The sequence below is a fragment of the Asterias rubens genome, chromosome 4 (assembly GCF_902459465.1).
Source record: "Asterias rubens chromosome 4, eAstRub1.3, whole genome shotgun sequence".
NCBI classification, from domain to species: Eukaryota; Metazoa; Echinodermata; class Asteroidea; order Forcipulatida; family Asteriidae; genus Asterias; species Asterias rubens.
The window spans coordinates 15,673,355-15,689,943 of record NC_047065.1 but is presented as its reverse complement, the minus strand read 5'-3'; the positions used below and the strand labels follow the sequence as shown (position 1 = coordinate 15,689,943).

The window sequence follows — 16,589 nt, the reverse complement described above, 5'->3', positions numbered from 1 at the left end:
CATAAAAAGACACGGTTTTTAGGCCTCAGTCTTAGGATTGTGCGCAAGATTTCCGTCGCGCGACCATCGCGCGACCGACTATAAACCGGCCTTTAGACCTCCCCATTAAAATCGCCCATGCGACCATTTTGCGCCTTCGTTAAAAAAAATAAAAAAATGTATTTTTTATTGGTGAATGTATAAGTGTTCAGAAAAACATGGTTTCATATAAGTTTCATCGACTCCTGATGTGTGTATTTTGGAGTTTTTTAAGTAAAAAAATGGTAGAAAACTGTACCTTTTTTGGCCTCTTGCAAACAGTCTTGTTAAGGAGTCACCACATTCGCGAAAGTTGGCATGTCACACATCAAACGAAAGAGCTTGCTTTCTTCTACAAAATGATGACATCATCTATGCAAACCCCCCTAAATCTCGCGAGATCTAGCCTAAAACGCGAGTTGGCATTAGGACCAGAAATCAAGATGGCCGCGCCCAAGAGTTGACGCATCGTAAGTCAGTGCTGATTAAGCGGGATTTTCTTGAAATAATCCATCTCATAAATCATACCCATTGGGACAAAAAATAACACAAATGAAAAGATAAATCTTTCATCTACTGAAATATTGTTTAAATTCCTACTTTTGATGAATGAAAAGGTCAACAAACGCTGATTATAAATTTTGTTTTTTACACGCTTACAGATATAAATCTGAAAACAGTCGTTTCACTGGCCTCCCTACTATAGAGCGTTCAGTAAAATCCAGTCAAATTATATTTTATTAGGGGATTGTGCTGTCAACAAGTCTTTCATTTGGTTGATATGTTATTCTACCAAAATCATTTGATCAGCGCATACTGTTTGAAATGTTGAGTTGTCAACTGACCCTTTTGAGACTCAACACAACTCAAAAGAGATTTTTACATGATGCTACCGCAAACCTTAACTAACCAATTCATCAATCTTAATTTTTAAGACTGGCCATACGTTTTAATATCTCTTGGGACTAGTCTTAAAAGGACTGGTCCTGACTCTTTGCGGGATCGACCCCTGATATAATATAATTGTAAGTGTATTTCCTATGGACACCTATTTAAAGTATTGTAAATTTAACTAATCTTTTTATAGTAGTGCTTTTCCGTAACTTTTTAAATTTTGCGGTTTGTGGTTTTAATTATTGGCCGGTCCATTTTTGTGGTTTATATTTTTAGAAATTGTTTATGCTCTTTAGTTATTTTTGCTCTTGTTTGCAGCTATTTTTAATGTGTACAGCGCCTTGGGGTCCATTCATGGATGTAAGGCGCTTTATACGCGTTGTTTATTATTATTAATATTATCATCATGTTCTGCTTTCATTCCCTGCAGGTTGGTACATTGTGTGGGTGGCATTCCTGTCTCGATTCAAACTCATGAGGGAGCTATTGTCCATCAATGATGACGACGCATCCAAGGGCAAAGAAGATACAAAGGGCCTCCAGAAGGCGGATCCTTCTGTGTCTAACACTAACAGGAGAGCGAGACAATACACAAGCCAACGGACATAGATGTGATGGTTACTGATCTTTGTGCCCCCCAGTTCGATCAGCTCTTTACATTAGGATTTCACGGAGGCTGAACCTGAATTTATTTATGGCTTCATTGAAGCGCTCATATCCCTCACCCAGTGACGCTCAAGACGCTTCAACGTTTTTTTAAAGGTTTTGTGGAGCAACGTTGTATTCCTTTTTAGCACTATGTTGTAATGATTTTAACAAAGTGCCATAGTGCGATATGCAGCCAACCAAATCATGAACAACGGGGGAACCCCTTCTGTTTTCAACAAGTGCACTGTGTTATTTTACGTACATTACACAACACACGGAACCAACGTCCCATCAAAAGGTTGCAGCAATAGAGGTTTTACATGTAGTGTTTTCAGAAGGACATAAGAGAATCACCAGAGCTTGAGCCCAATTCTCTAGTCTTATCCGCTAGGCCAAGACGCACCACAGAGGGGGTGTTGGTACATAGGGGCATCAGAACATACATGTAGGAGTGGCGGAACATATTACAAAGGGGTGGTGGAACACGTAGGTGTGTAAACCCAACGGTAACATGAATTGAACTTCCAAATTGCTGCCATGGCCCGCATCAAACAAATTTATTTAATTACCATCCAACAAACTTGTATTGGGAACTGGATTTTTATTTGTTTAATTGTGAATATCTTTGCCAAACTTGGACGGAACTTTTAAAACCAAGATTTGCATGTTTGCACTACACAAGTGAACCCAGTTTTGTAGACCCTTCGCCATAGGCCTACTGTGTCGGGCATTGTTTCCACTTTGTTGAGTTCAGGCTACTTTGACAACAACATGCTCGGGGTTTCCATAGGTATCATTGTTTACTGGAAGGTGGGTGTTCGTGGGTCGATTTCACAAATAGTTAGGACAAAGTCCTAGGACTAGTCCAAGGAGATGTTAAAAACTTAAGGCTAGCCCTAACTCGGGATAAAGGCCAAGTCACACTTCAGTGATAACGAAAACGATAACGATCACGACGCAAAGAGAACGCGTGAATTTTTAAGTATCTCGTTTTTGTTCTCGTTATCGTGGCCTGTGGGACCCTGCCAGTCTTAACTCTTTGAGAAATCCACCCCTGATAACTTTTGATGCGTTTTTACTGTTGTGTGTTTCTGAGTGATGAGCGATCTCCGTCATTGGAAGGATGCTATGTGGTTTTGCTTGCACTGCTTGCACTTTTTAAAACCACGGTTTAAAGGGAAGGTACACGTTTGGGAATTGTCAAAGACCAGGTCTTCGCACTTGGTGTATCCCATCATAAGCATAAAATATCAAGCCTGTGTAAATTTGGGCTCAATCAGTCATCGAAGTTGCGAGAAAATGATGAAAGAAAAAACACCCTTGTTGGACGAATGTGTGTGCTTTCAGATAGGAATAAAATACTTCTAGCTAGAAGTCTCTTATTATTTTAGTGATAAATTACCTCTTTCTCAAAAACTAACGTTACTTCAGAGGGAGTTGTTTCCAACAATGTTTTATACTATCAACAGCTCTCCAATGCACGTTACCAAGTCAGTTTTTAAGTTAATATATTTGTTTTGAGTAACTACCAAATGTGTGCCTTCCCTTTAAGCTGGTTCTTTTAGTTACACATGGTTTTAGAATAGGCCTACAGAGCTGTGAGGGCATTGGGGTAGAATGGTTTGACCAGTACAGCAATTGTTCAGAATTGTAAATAATGAATGATTATTAAAGGCAGTGGACACTATTTTAATTAATCAAAATAATTATTAGCATAAAACCTTACTTGGTAAGTAGACATTTAAAGACACTGGACACTATTGGTAATTGTCAAAGACCAGTGTTCTCACTTGGTGTATCTCAACATATGCATAAAATAACAAAGCTCTGCAAATTTGAGCTCGATTGGTCGTCGGATTTGAGAGATAACTATGAAAGAAAGAAAAAAAACATGTCACACAAATTCGTGGAAAATTACTTCTTTCTCAAGAAATACGTCACTTCAGAGGAAGCCGTTTCTCACCATCAACCTCTCCCCATTACTCATAACCAAGAAAAATGTTATGATAATAATTGTTTTGAGTAATTACCAATAGTGTCCACTGCCTTTAAATAATAGACCTGTCATTGACACAAGATAAGAAAACTTATGTACAGAGCCTCATGGTGAGTGTTGAAGGTATCAATGTTATTTGATTGGTAGGTAATAAAAATAACATCGTAGTTTAACAGCTTTCTTATTAATTTAAAGTTCAGACCATTTTTCTGTGAAACATAAACTATTTTAAAGCTGACATTTTTCAGTGTCCAGATCACGTCCGAAAGACTATCTTTCACAACTCATTTTTATTGGACACTGTTTTACTAAAAGTTTAATTTGTACAAACATTGTGTAATGATACTTTAAACAATAAATAAACAGATTTGAATGAGAGAAAAAAACTGTAAAAGTGACTTTTATGGAGTGCTTAATTTCCAAGAATTTAAAACCCACAAAAGGCCCAATCCAAGAAGGAAAAAACAGATCGTTTCTTTTAATGAAAGGGTATAGGCCTTACATTACTTTGTTAATTTCTCCACAATTTAAATGACCATAAAAAATTACTTGGTAAAGAGCACTGGAGAGATGCTTATCTATGAATACATTGAAACACCCCCCCCCCTCCCTTTGAAGTAATTTAGTCATCTATGCCATCCAAGATCACCAGCATCCAACACAATTCATAGCAGTTTATTTTGAATAGCGCCCTCTTGAGAATGAATATGGTTAACCAGGACAAGGGGCTGGGCTATGCTTGCCAAGAGAAGTAATTTTACAACGACAAGTTCAAGAACTAGGCCAACATATACATATTATGCATATTTCCTCTCTTTGGGTTGGGGTAGGAGGAGGGGCTGAGGAAGATGTCAAGGATTTAAAAAAATGTATTGTCTTGCTGTCCATTTTGGACTGGTTTCCACCAAATAAAAATCTGTCAAATCCACACATCTGTCTTGGAGTAAAATCTGGTAACCACAAATTAAAGGCAGTGGACACTTGGTAATTACTCAAAATAATTATTAGCATAAAACCTTTATGGGGAAAGGTTGATGGTATAAACTTTGTGAGAAACGGCTCCCTCTGAAGTGCCATAGTTTGTGAGAAACAAGTAATTTTCCACGAATTTGATTTTGAGACCTCAGATTTAGAACTTGAGGACTCGAAATCAACCATCTAAACACACACAACTACGTGTGACAAGGGTGTTTTTCTGTCATTATTATCTCACAACTTTGATGACCGATTGAGCTCAAATTTTCACAGGTTAGTTATTGTATACATATGTTGAGATACACCAACTGTGAAGGCTGGTCTTTACAATCCGAATAGTGTCCACTGCCTTTAAGCAATGAGCAAGTTCAAACAAGGGACTATCATTGTGACTGCTGTCTACTATAGACCATGTGAACCTTGTTTACAACAAGTGTAACCTTGTACATTCTTTAAGTATTCTGGCAGGCACTGTACTACACTGGTCCAATGGGAAAGTTGACATTTTGTGTCATAATTTCCACGTAAAACCAAAAGTTATGAAAGTAAAAGCTTGACAAGTTTTCAGATGTGCCCCCTTTCATCATATCAAAAGTTGAAAAGAATTAGACAGTGCAATCTCCATAAAATATAAGATTTTATGTTGTCTTCCATTGAGCTGTGTACAAATCATGCCTGCAGGAAGGCCAGGCTCTATGGCTCTTTTGTAAACATGTGATGTCACAGGTCACATCGTCTATTGGTACCCAGGATGTATTTCATACATGTTCACCCTGGGACATTGACTAGTGGTTGACAAATAATGATCCATTATTGAACTTGCACCATGCTGAAAAAATGTGCACCTAAAAATATGTACAAAAGCAACAGATAAAAATACGAAAGGCTCGTCCAGTAGGTTTATCCATAGGTTTATTGTAATCAACACGATTCATTTTTTAAAAACATACATGTAATGTTTAAATTTGTACAAAATATGCAATTTTCAAACTCATAAATAAAACAACCTCAGCACAGGCCAAGTGAAAAGTAAGACTCAACGACCCTTTTGTCATGCATATTATTTTCAAGGTAAAATATGAAATTCTTAACTGGAAAGAAAACCAGAAGTCCATCACAGATGAATAAAAGCAGTATTCAAAAAGTGGTTTATAGGCCTACCATTCATGTAACCTTTATTTACACAACGATGAACCTTGTACACTCCAGTGCCATTCTGGCAGGCAAGATACACTGGTTGCATGGAGAATCTTTTACAATTTATTGTTAAAATGTTCACATCAACACAAGAGTTATAAAAAATAACAGCTGGACAAGTTTTAAGATGTGCCCTGTAAAAATATAACATTGCGTGTTTTCTTCACTGGGCTTTGTACGAAGCGTTCTTGCAGGAAGTCCAGGCTCGCTGTGGCTCTTTTGTAAATGTCAAAGGTTTAGTCTTTTAAATACTGTTTAAGTTATCCATTCAATGAGAAATATCCTCATTTTTATACAGAGAAACTGCATAATTATAGTATAAACCATTTTTGTTAAATAAAGAAGACGTCTTTGTAACATACGGTCCTCAAGGAAAACACATTCCTCCTCAATATTGATATTTAATCGATATCGAAAGAGAAATTTCTGTGATACAGGCCCAATGCTTGGCTCTGTGCTTATACCGCCGAGTTCTGCTCCTACGAATGCCATTCTCCGCTTACTGTGTACCGTTAAGCGCCAAATTTCAGTGCTAGCTGTATACATGGTATCTAAGCAAATAATGCCGAGTAAGCGGAGGGCACAACCAACAATTCCCTTCTGACCAGTAAAAAAAGCTTGGCGTAAGCACAGAATTCCCTGCTTCCTTTGTTTCTGCAGAGCCATGAAATTGGGCCCACCCTAGTAATCAATGAAACATGGTTATAAAGCACAGACGATGTAATCAAATAGCACCCTGTTATTGTTTTTTTCCCTTTTTTTTTTCAGAAATGTTTTGCCAAGAATTCTACTACTTCACAAAATCATAAAATGTTTGTATAAAACCAATGGATGACTTGGGGGAGATAATACTTATGAGTTGTGTAATGCACGCACAAGAACCCAGTGCACTCATTATAAAGAGAAGGGATACACCCCAAGGTTCCTGGTTTGAATGGCTGTATATTGCGCCACAGCACCTTATAAACCATTACTTGGTGCTATGGCAAAAATAAGGTTTCATACTTCAAACGAACTGATCAAGTTCACTGGCCACTGTGGAGCCTGGTTTGTAGATGAGCTTGGACACTTGCCAGTTCATCTCATCCAATGAGGCACTACATCTAATCATGGAGGTGTGCGACTCTTTCACACAGTTAACAAGTTTCATACTTCAAAACATAGCTCCACAACATACCAATCACCAAAGACTTTATGTACAAAACTGGATACAGGGAAGAAACATTCAAGATGCAAATTCCCTTGTCAAGAACCAAATCATGAATACTCAAATCAAAGAGGATTTCGTGGAAGGGAAAGGGTTATATCTCAGCATTACAGTGAATTCCTACTTGCACTTTAGTCACAAATCTTTACAAAAAGAAAGGCAAGGAAAGGGGTAACTGCCCTCAAAAATTGGGCACATCGTCAGTGAAAAAATGGGCAAAGCAAGAAGTGGACAAATTTCACAGAGAAAGCGAGCAAAACTTCCTACCAAGTATGATTGATGTCTTCATCTATTTGTGGGTTGAGTAAAAGAACAACTTACTATAGCGGGACTTGCACGCACCACCTCTGCATAAACGCTTGACCCAACTGAGATATCGAGCCCTAATAATAGCAGACTCCCTATTTTGTCAATATTTTGGTTAAGGGGTGTCATGTTTTAAACTTTGTAAAATTTTGAACAAATAAATGACTCTGCTCGCCCCTTCTCGCTCTCACCATAAGAGTCCCTAACCATGAATAACAAGCACAATTTGAGACAAAACTCACTGATCTATTCAGCCAAACTAATGAAAACCACCAAACAAAAACAAAACATCTGTATTTGTCATTCTTTTGTTTTACTTTTAAATATAATCTCAGTTGGTGTCAACAACAACAAAAAAACACTAATTTTTTTACAGTTTGAATGACAGTTACGTTAAAATGCTGATTTTTTTATAATAATGGAATATCTACGTATTGTACAACGTATATGTATGGTACAAAATTATACAATTTAAAAAAATAAAGGTTATTGGTTCCCTTGTGCATAGACAATCCGAAGTTCAGATTGAGGGTTTTTCTGCATAGGGGGCAGTCAATGCATTAGATTGGAATATCATACTTAAGGTATCAGCTTCACAGTCAGGGGCATTATTTGATCACACAGGCTTGTCCTTTAAACCCAGCCAACAGTGTACTTTGTCTAATAAAGATCCAGCGGGCTAGTAAAAACTATTTTTTAGGCTCCAATAAAAACAAAACATGGCATCTACCTGTTTAAAGGGTTTTGCTACCTTTGTACACTGTAGATCAAGTTTTTGGCCATGACATGAATCTCCACTCACCGTGGTTGTGAATGAAGATGTATGTTATATAATTTACCTGTAGAAAGTTCAGGTTCACTTGTCGTCAAGTTTTGAGGAAAATGGTGAAGATCACAGAGCAACAGTTTCAGGAGAGTCGCATAAATCTGTTGTATGCTCAAATTTCGCACTGAGACGAGACGTTTGTGAAATTGTTTACCCATTACTAAAAAACTACAGCACTCAGCAAGCAATACTTTAAGAGAAGCTTTCTATCATGATCTTTAAGCGTGTACAGTTTAAAGTAAATCTATGGATGTTTGTGATTTGTGTCGTACAAAAAGTACCCAGCAGAATGCAGTTTGTTTTACTTTTCTCATTTCTATGTGAAAGTGAAACCCAACGACGATCACAACAAATAATATATTTTGAAGTCAACTTGACGACAATTCAAGTTTCAAATCTGGGCTAATAAAAGCGTTGTAGGGGGCAAGTCAAAAGCAAAGTTTTGCTACTCGCCAAATGGACTTCATTTTCAAAAACACAAATTTAAAAGCCCAAGGCCTGCCTGCATCATAATTCAACAGCCCTCATGTCCGGACCTAGACAATGAAAACCTTGACCTCTATAACCTTCCCTCTGTAATCACAAACCTCCAATACAATTATAAATTATAAGTCAAGGTTGCGAACAAGATAATAAACACTGTAAATTTTAAGTACATACAAACCAACTTGTGTAAAATTTTGCCATCTTTAAAGAAGGGAACCGAAAACATGCCTTTTTGGTCGGAGTTCAGGTCACCCACGTTCAATCAACTGTACTGTTGAAACAACGCCAATTTGAAGTAAATGAACATGCAATGAAATTTAATGAACAGAGATAGTATATACAAAAAGAAAAATAGTTTGGGGTTTTTCATTACAGAGCAGCACACTGCAAAATAGCGGCTTTCAAGTCCTGCGTGGCATTTGCAGCATCGGTGATCCTGTCTACCATTTCCTGTAGCGGCTGCACGCCTGGATACTGCAGCGCCGCAGACTTGGTGGTGTTCACAGCAACGTTCAGGCAATCACATAAGAAATCGCTGCAGCGAATGATCCGAGTGCGCACCTCCTGGTGTTGTAAATTGTGGTGGAGCGTGTCGCCGATAAAAACCAACTTGTGTCCGACGAGGATAATGTGCTTACTGTGAGCAACAAAGACCTTGGGTGGTTGGTTGGCCTCGATGCAGGTGAAGAACACATCAATTGCATTACTCATGGTGTTCACTAGCGACTCGATGTCGTTGACATAAAACTCCAAGATTTGTTTGTCATTTGGGAGGAGGACCGAAGGCTGCTTGGCGTTTGGGTCTGTAACAATGATCTGCCTGTTCACAAGGGGGTCTTTCTTTGTTAAATAGCCATAATCTGCAGTGCCTTCCTTTCTAGGGGTGTGGTCTAGATCATCAGCCTGTCCTGGAGAAGGGGCGTCACCAGGTGGAAGCCGAGGAAGGGGTCTTGCCTGAACCCCTTTCCTCTGTGCGGTCTCCTTCTCTGCAGAATGCCAGTTTGCGTTGGAAGACTTAAGAGGAGGATTCGGTAATGGACGCTCCTGGGGGTTACTCAAGTTTCTACTGAAGGAGACGCGGAATAGTGAAGCTGCATTCTCCTGAATCAGGACAACAAACCTTTTCATGTCATCACTGACGCTTCTTGCGGCGAGGGCGAACTGATCAAGTTCGCTGGCCACTGTCGAGCCTGGTTTGTAGATGAGCTTGGACACTTGCCAGTTCATCTCATCCAATGAGGCACTACATCTAATCATGGAGGTGTGCGACTCTTTAAGACAGTTAACAGCTTTGCTAAGGCTCTCATGCCAGGTTTCTTCACTGTGTCGTACGGCACCTGTCATACATGTGTCGGCGAACTCTAGGAATTCCTCCAAGGCAAGCTTTAGCTGTTTACAGGCCGACTGGATTTCACGGATTCGCGGCTCCAGGTTGGACTGATGACGCCATGTGCTGCTTACGTAGCTCATCAGGTAAGCGATGGCAGTCTCCAACACTTGCTGCTTTTCGCTGAGTAAGTCCATGGCAGAGTTTATGTCCAGTATTCCTGACCAGTCATCGAGACTGTCTGCTGATTTTGTAAGCCTGGACATTGTCAACAGATTCATTTTACCTTCAAGTTCCTCCGTGGATCTGCCATATACCGGGCTCGACCTTCCCGACCGGGGCTTGTCTCTTGTGACCTGTGGCGGAATATCATAAACATTGTCCGAACTGTGTAGACCGTTGCCAACACTTGTGATGTGAATTTTTGTTTTACCTGGGCTATCATACAGTCCCTCGGATGATGGTATATTGGATGGACTATTGTACAGATCATCCTTACTGGTTCTGCCTTCATTCTGAAGGGATGGTCTCTTGGCAGACAGTTCATGAGCTGGTGGTACATCGTACACGTCTGTTGGGTATTTCTGCCCAGGTAGAGTGTCATACAAGTCCAATGAGTTAGCTCTCTGAATGAGTTTCTCATTCGAATGTGGAAGAGGCTCAGGCGTCAAACCCTTCTGAGCTCCCTGCAACAAGCTCGGTACATCATATACCTCAGTCGGGGACTTGGGCGGACTGGGACTGCCCACACCTCTCCCTTTCATGGGGGGAGTATCGTAGATATCCATGGGTACTTTGGGATCCTTAGCGGCAGGCAACACATCATAAACGTCCTGCTGCAGCTGCTTCTTCGGCGAGTCATACAAGTCTTCGCTCGACTGTTTCCGATGGTTCGCCGGAGAGTCGTAGACGTCCGTTGGCGAAGGTGATTTGGAAGCGAGAAGGCTCGGTGGCACATCATAAGTTTCATCTCCAGAGAGCTGCTGAGTAAAATTATTCTGGGCGACGGGTACCGCAAGGGGGGCAAGCTGTTGAGTGTTGTACCCCGTCCCCGGGTTCCTTGGGATGTCGTAGTCTTCATGGCCCCTTGATAGGGGGTTACGGGCTGCACTCGGACTGTCGTAGATGTAGGATTGTCCAATCAGCTGTGGGGTCTTTATCTGTTGAATAAACAACGGAAACTTAAAAATGTGCAAAGAACATTGTCTGGCTTCCTGGTGCCATGTTTATAAAAACAACATTAAACTATGTCAACATTGCCTCGTTTCCTCAGCGGATGTCTCCAGAAATGTTCACTTTAGAATAAAAATAACAAGAAGATCAGATTACAGTTCATAACTAGTTTTCAGGATGGACAAAATGTATGACGTAAATTGACATGTTTATCCCTTCTTCTTTTTTTGCTACCCCAGATGGAAGAATGGCCTTTTTTTTTCGACCACCGTAAACGGCAGAGGGAAATAGTAATATGAATTCTGATTATTGATGATATTTCAATTCATATGAGATTGAACAAGAGTGGGATTTGAACTAACTACCTACAGTTTAACATGCCAGGTCTTTATCAATTGAGCTATCTAAAAAAATATATAAAAAGACCTCCAGTTCAACATGGCAGGTCTTTATCGACCAAGCTATCTAGCATTTGCTGGCGGTCTCCCAATTAATACAATATTTCAATGAACTTATTCATCATTCATAATAATGAATATTTCAATTGAAAGTTATATTCTGTCCAGAACAATATTATAAATCAGTCCCACTTATTAAATTCAAACAAGCGGATTCCAATGCACAGTCACAAGAAAAAAATCTGAAGCCTTATTAACTTCTTGGAAAGGAATCTTAAGAACAAAATTAGCATTTTCTAAAGATCTGATGTATTTCCCCTGCAGACAGTCAGGAGACAGCAATGTATAAAGCAGTTATAAATCAATAAAGCTGGTGTGAAGTAATAACAGGATTGACATGAAAACAGCTGGAACAACTGGAATGCCAGGCCAAGGCTGGTACCTTGACCTCTATAGATTGAGTAATACTGATGACACATAAATAATAATCTCCTGACTAGCGTGCAATAAGGATCCAGATATAGCCCAGACTCTGGTTTTAGACCTTTTTGAAACCACTGCTGCGACTAGGGAAATGTCATTCCTAGAGATTCCCTAACATAACAACCCACAACATTTGAGAAGACATTGGACAAAACTGCACACAACTTAAAGGGGACATTGCAACAACAACAAAAAACTCAAAGTTTGAAAAGAAACTTAATCATTTTAAAAACATTCTCTTTAGTATCGCAAGCTAATCCAAAAAAAGTCAAGTATCACAAAGACAATCGAAACACAATTTTTTATAAAATTAGAATAGCAAAAGTAAACATTTTTTTTAGGTTTTAGGTGACAATGTGAAAAATGTACACAAAGATACTTGCTTTCAAATAAAATACTTGGTGTTTTACAACACTTAAAAGAGTACATTGCAAAGGATGTACAAGCCACATGAATAATGATTCACTTGTAAAGGTTAAAGGAAATCAGTCTTTGTGTAATCTCATGTTGTGAGCTGTTGAAACATTAGGATGTGCCGTGCGTTTTTGTTTTCTCAAGATGGTGAACTTTTGTGTGCGTGATAAGGACGGGTCACTGAGCTCCATTACAGGAAGCTCAACCTTGCTCCCAGGAAATTGAATTCTCTACTCCGCTTCCTCTTGTACCCATTGTACAGTATACAATGTACAACAATTTGTACAGGTAACATTATACAATTGTTGCACGCTGTGACGGGGTCCATCGCAATTGTACACCCGAGGGGAAAAATGGCACTCGAGGCGAAGCCGAGGGTGCCATTATGACGGACATTCATTGTTTAACAAGCAGATGAACAAGAACAAAATTCCCTCAAACCCGCGGTTGTTTCGTACACAGTGCTGGAAATCGACCAATGCTGGGAACGATCAAGGTGATGTACACCGGTGTACATCACTTTTCATGTTACCCGGCCCGTCGAGCCATGTAACATGCGTTTTTGTTGCACGGCACGTGATTGGTTCTCGACCAATCAAACTTCACAATTTGTACAGAGGTATAACAATGTACATTGTACAATACATGTGCATGGAAACTTAAATGTTAAATGCAAACAGTTACAAACTTGGTAGTTTGGCTAGTGTACGGCCTAATTAAAAATTGAAATGCATGAACCGGTGATGAGATGTTGTTTGAGTTTGACCCCAAGTTCTTCTGAATCCTCACTTTGGCAATAAAAGAATTATGAACAGACATGCAGGGTTTCGTATCTGTAGTAGATCTTTGCACAATTTTCATGAAGCTCATTGAAGAAAGTAAAGAAGACAACAACAAAAACGGTGCAACTTTTAGGGAATATGTTCAAGCCTCCCCCCCCCCCCCCGGCCTGTCCCCCACTTCATCATAAATTAATGCCTTGACTGAATATTTATTTAAAACTGCCAAACTATTCTGTCTTCATGGCCTTTGCTTGGTTGTTCAACATCTGTTTTCATTTGAGAAAAAGATGGCTGCACCACAATAAAGCAAGGTTTAAGCCAGGATTTCGTCAAAATTTTCTGGAAATTTAAAACTGTTTAGTCAAATTAAAGATAAAACGGTGTCCACAAAATGAAATGGTGCCCCAAAGAAACCCTCTGGCTAGCATTATGCAATAAATGGTTTGTAAAGTAATGTAAGACATGTTAAGTATCAATCTAAATTTAGTAAAAGACCCACCTTTTGTGCAGTCTGAGAGGGAGGCGGGCTGTGTGGACTCTCATACATTCCTGCTAGTATCTTTAGCCGGTTACCGGGAGCGATACCCTGGCGACCGTTGAGTGAGCATAGCCACCATCCTTCTAAGCCGCTGGTGTTCTGTTCCAGTACAGTCACTATGTCACCCCGACGGAAGGACAACTCGTCCGGGGCTTCTGCATTGTTGTCATACAGCGCTTTGGCTAGCACGTGCTGTGAGAGAGAAAAGATTCAAAGAAAACTATGTTTAACATTTTTGCTTCAAATCAAGGAATTTGCGACTACCTTGGAGTTTAAGACAAATCATCAGAATCTGCTGAGTGAAAACTTTTCCTGTAAAATCAATGAAAGATTTTCACTGCAGATAAAAACACAAAGCTAAAATAACTACAAGCACACTCTTGCTTGAGTGAGATGTAGAACAAAGAGCCATTCCAACAGCTTTATTCCACGAACTGCATCTTTCTCGAACTTCTTGCCGAGTGCAGATCTAGGCTTTTTAAGTGGAACATGTGTAAAACCATCCTCAACTTGATCTGTAGCTGCCTTGCATCAAACAATAAACCCAGACATAGGCATGATATTTGGCCCGGGGGGGGGGGGGGTATGTATGAACATTTATAGAGTACATTGAGGTACAAATGTTTATCAAGTACAATTATGTACAGGCTTGAATACACAATGCAGACTATTTACTAAAACAATTGAAGATTTTTTTATAGGAGCTAAACCAATTATACATCAGATAAAGATAGGAAGAATATCATGGCTATATACACAACACTATGACCATAATCATTGGTAATCTGAATGCACAATGATCAATGAATGACTTATATCATCAATAACAGCCTTATCATCCCATACACTTGACTCAGCCTCACCTTAATGACATCTATAGGACTTATCTGTACTTTTTAAACTAAAACTCTCCATGTCTAGAATCCACCAGGATCACATAATTCAACATTACAATTTTATAAGATATTGGCATGAATGGTGGCTCACTGCCAAGCATTGATGGCTCACTTCTGCAGATGACACTACCTATTCCATCTATTGCAGCTCTATAGGCCATCCAAACTGATATAACTGAATTGAGAGGATAGGAAAGACAGAGTTAAACCTTAGTCCCGCATCTTACCGTTTCATCCGCCCCATCCATATGCTCATAATCTGGCTCATCTTCTGCTACACACATTTCTGCTGCAATAGAGCAAGTTAACCTACACCTCATCGTCTCGTATCCAACCTCAGCAAAAGCTACGTTTTCCGTGACAACATTGTCACCTCCGAAGGTCATGGTTTCGTAGCCATTCTCGGAGACGATGCTTTGGTCGTCCATCAAAAAAGGGTCCATATTCCGAGGGAGTTTAGAATAATTCTCCTCCTGAATGTACATGGTTTATTGTACCAGCAGTAAATTTTGACAAACCCTGTTGATTACAAAATCATAACAAGCGAGAGAAAATCTTATGTATCTCTAATAGAGTAGATCCAGTTAACTTGGCCGCAAGTAAAAACCAATCATGAAACAGTCGTAGACCGATCTACCTGAAGATCCAGCACAGGAAAACACAAGCCGTTGATTTACCAGCAGTGATTGTGGTTTGATATAGAAAAACTAAAAACACGTCTGAGCATCGGCTCGTTCAGAAGACACTGAGGCTCTGTATGATTTACTCTGAGGAGAAAGTCACTTGCGGTGGAAGAGCTATTTATAGCACCATGAGTTATCTAGCATCAGTAGTAGTGTAGGAGAATGTTATGCCGTGACGTCCAAGCGGAGAATTTATGTATCATGGGTGTGAAGTCAATACAGTTGTCGTTGTAAATGTCAATCGATTGTGCTCTGAATGCTGCTATGCATTACAGGTAGTGTGTAGCTCATTGACGGCATAAAATCATTGCAAATGCACATGTACATGATGTCACTTTTAAACCATTGTGAGCTGTAGAAAATGCTCAACACCATCTGTTCGTTTCAAAGTCGTTAAACGTTGTAGAAAGTCAGCACCAAATACTTGTCTTCAAGCCACCAATGTCGTGGAAATAAAGTAACTAGACATCCAGTCCAACTAAACAACAAGATATGAAACACAATCCATGACATTCAATGCCTTAGATCTGATATTAACCGGCTAGGATTTCACAGAACATCTACACCACTGATATCAGATGTCAACTGTGCAATGACCTAGTTCAGCTCTTGGCTATTTAACCGAACAAGGGACTCGCCTTCTTTCTGTCCAGGATGTGAGTCTGGACATCACAGTGCTCATTCTATGAAGCTTGACGGCGTAGGCATAGCAAACCACTCAACACAATAGTTGTGTGTTGATTCCACCGGAACCACTCGTCCCCATATCCCAATACGACTTCCTATCAGTGCAAGTCCATGTACACACTGCACCTTGCCAAACAACAGCCTGTGGTTACTATGGAATGCACCAATAAGCTTCTTCCTGTGATGTCATGTCTGTCTGGACCAATCAGCTGTCAGAGATGAGCTGGCGGTTTCCTTTAACATTCTGGTTTGTTTCTTCAAGGAAAGCAGCTGAACAAAAGATTGTTAAGTACCTGGACTGAATTGATCAAGTATTTAATAGGGACCATGTTTTCCCTGATCCACAACCAGGAATAGATCCTCTTAAGTCACTGAATCCACCTTTTGTTATTGAATTCATTCACCCGTTACTTTCTTGTTTGTAGTTAGCTTGTTCTCTTTCATTGCATCAGATGAAGACCTGGTTCCTATGAAAGCTCATGCAGTTTTCTATGTAATTAGTGCTACCACTTCATGAAACATTACTAAACAGGTAGGGCCTAATAGGACAATTCCAATTTTGCGAGCTGTTTGTCTTGGAGATTGTAATAAATTACAATCCTTCCTCTATGTCTTTAAAGGCAGTGGACACTATATACATGTCATAGTTAGCATA

General features: G+C 39.7%; 1 protein-coding gene across 1 annotated transcript; it reads right to left on the bottom strand.

Moving 5' to 3' along the window:
• Positions 1–5,426: 5,426 nt before the first annotated feature.
• Positions 5,427–15,933, bottom strand: LOC117288973 (breast cancer anti-estrogen resistance protein 1-like). Its single transcript, XM_033769852.1, has 3 exons — positions 14,792–15,933; positions 13,630–13,860; positions 5,427–11,040 (listed from the first exon to the last, which is right to left on the bottom strand). Exons 1-3 carry the CDS (start codon positions 15,047–15,049, stop codon positions 8,923–8,925), a joined length of 2,607 nt encoding a protein of 868 aa, XP_033625743.1. The 5' UTR covers positions 15,050–15,933; the 3' UTR covers positions 5,427–8,922.
• Positions 15,934–16,589: the final 656 nt, after the last annotated feature.

What these genes read in the sequence shown, in the direction of transcription:
- LOC117288973 (XM_033769852.1), bottom strand. Translation starts at nt 15,049, where the DNA reads ATGTACATTCAGGAGGAGAATTATTCTAAACTCCCTCGGAATATGGAC. An exon ending in TGGATGGGGCGGATGAAACG is followed by an intron (nt 13,861 to 14,791) that starts GTAAGATGCGGG and finishes TCTCTCTCACAG; the next exon opens with CACGTGCTAGCCAAAGCGCT. An exon ending in CCTCTCAGACTGCACAAAAG is followed by an intron (nt 11,041 to 13,629) that starts GTGGGTCTTTTA and finishes TTTATTCAACAG; the next exon opens with ATAAAGACCCCACAGCTGAT.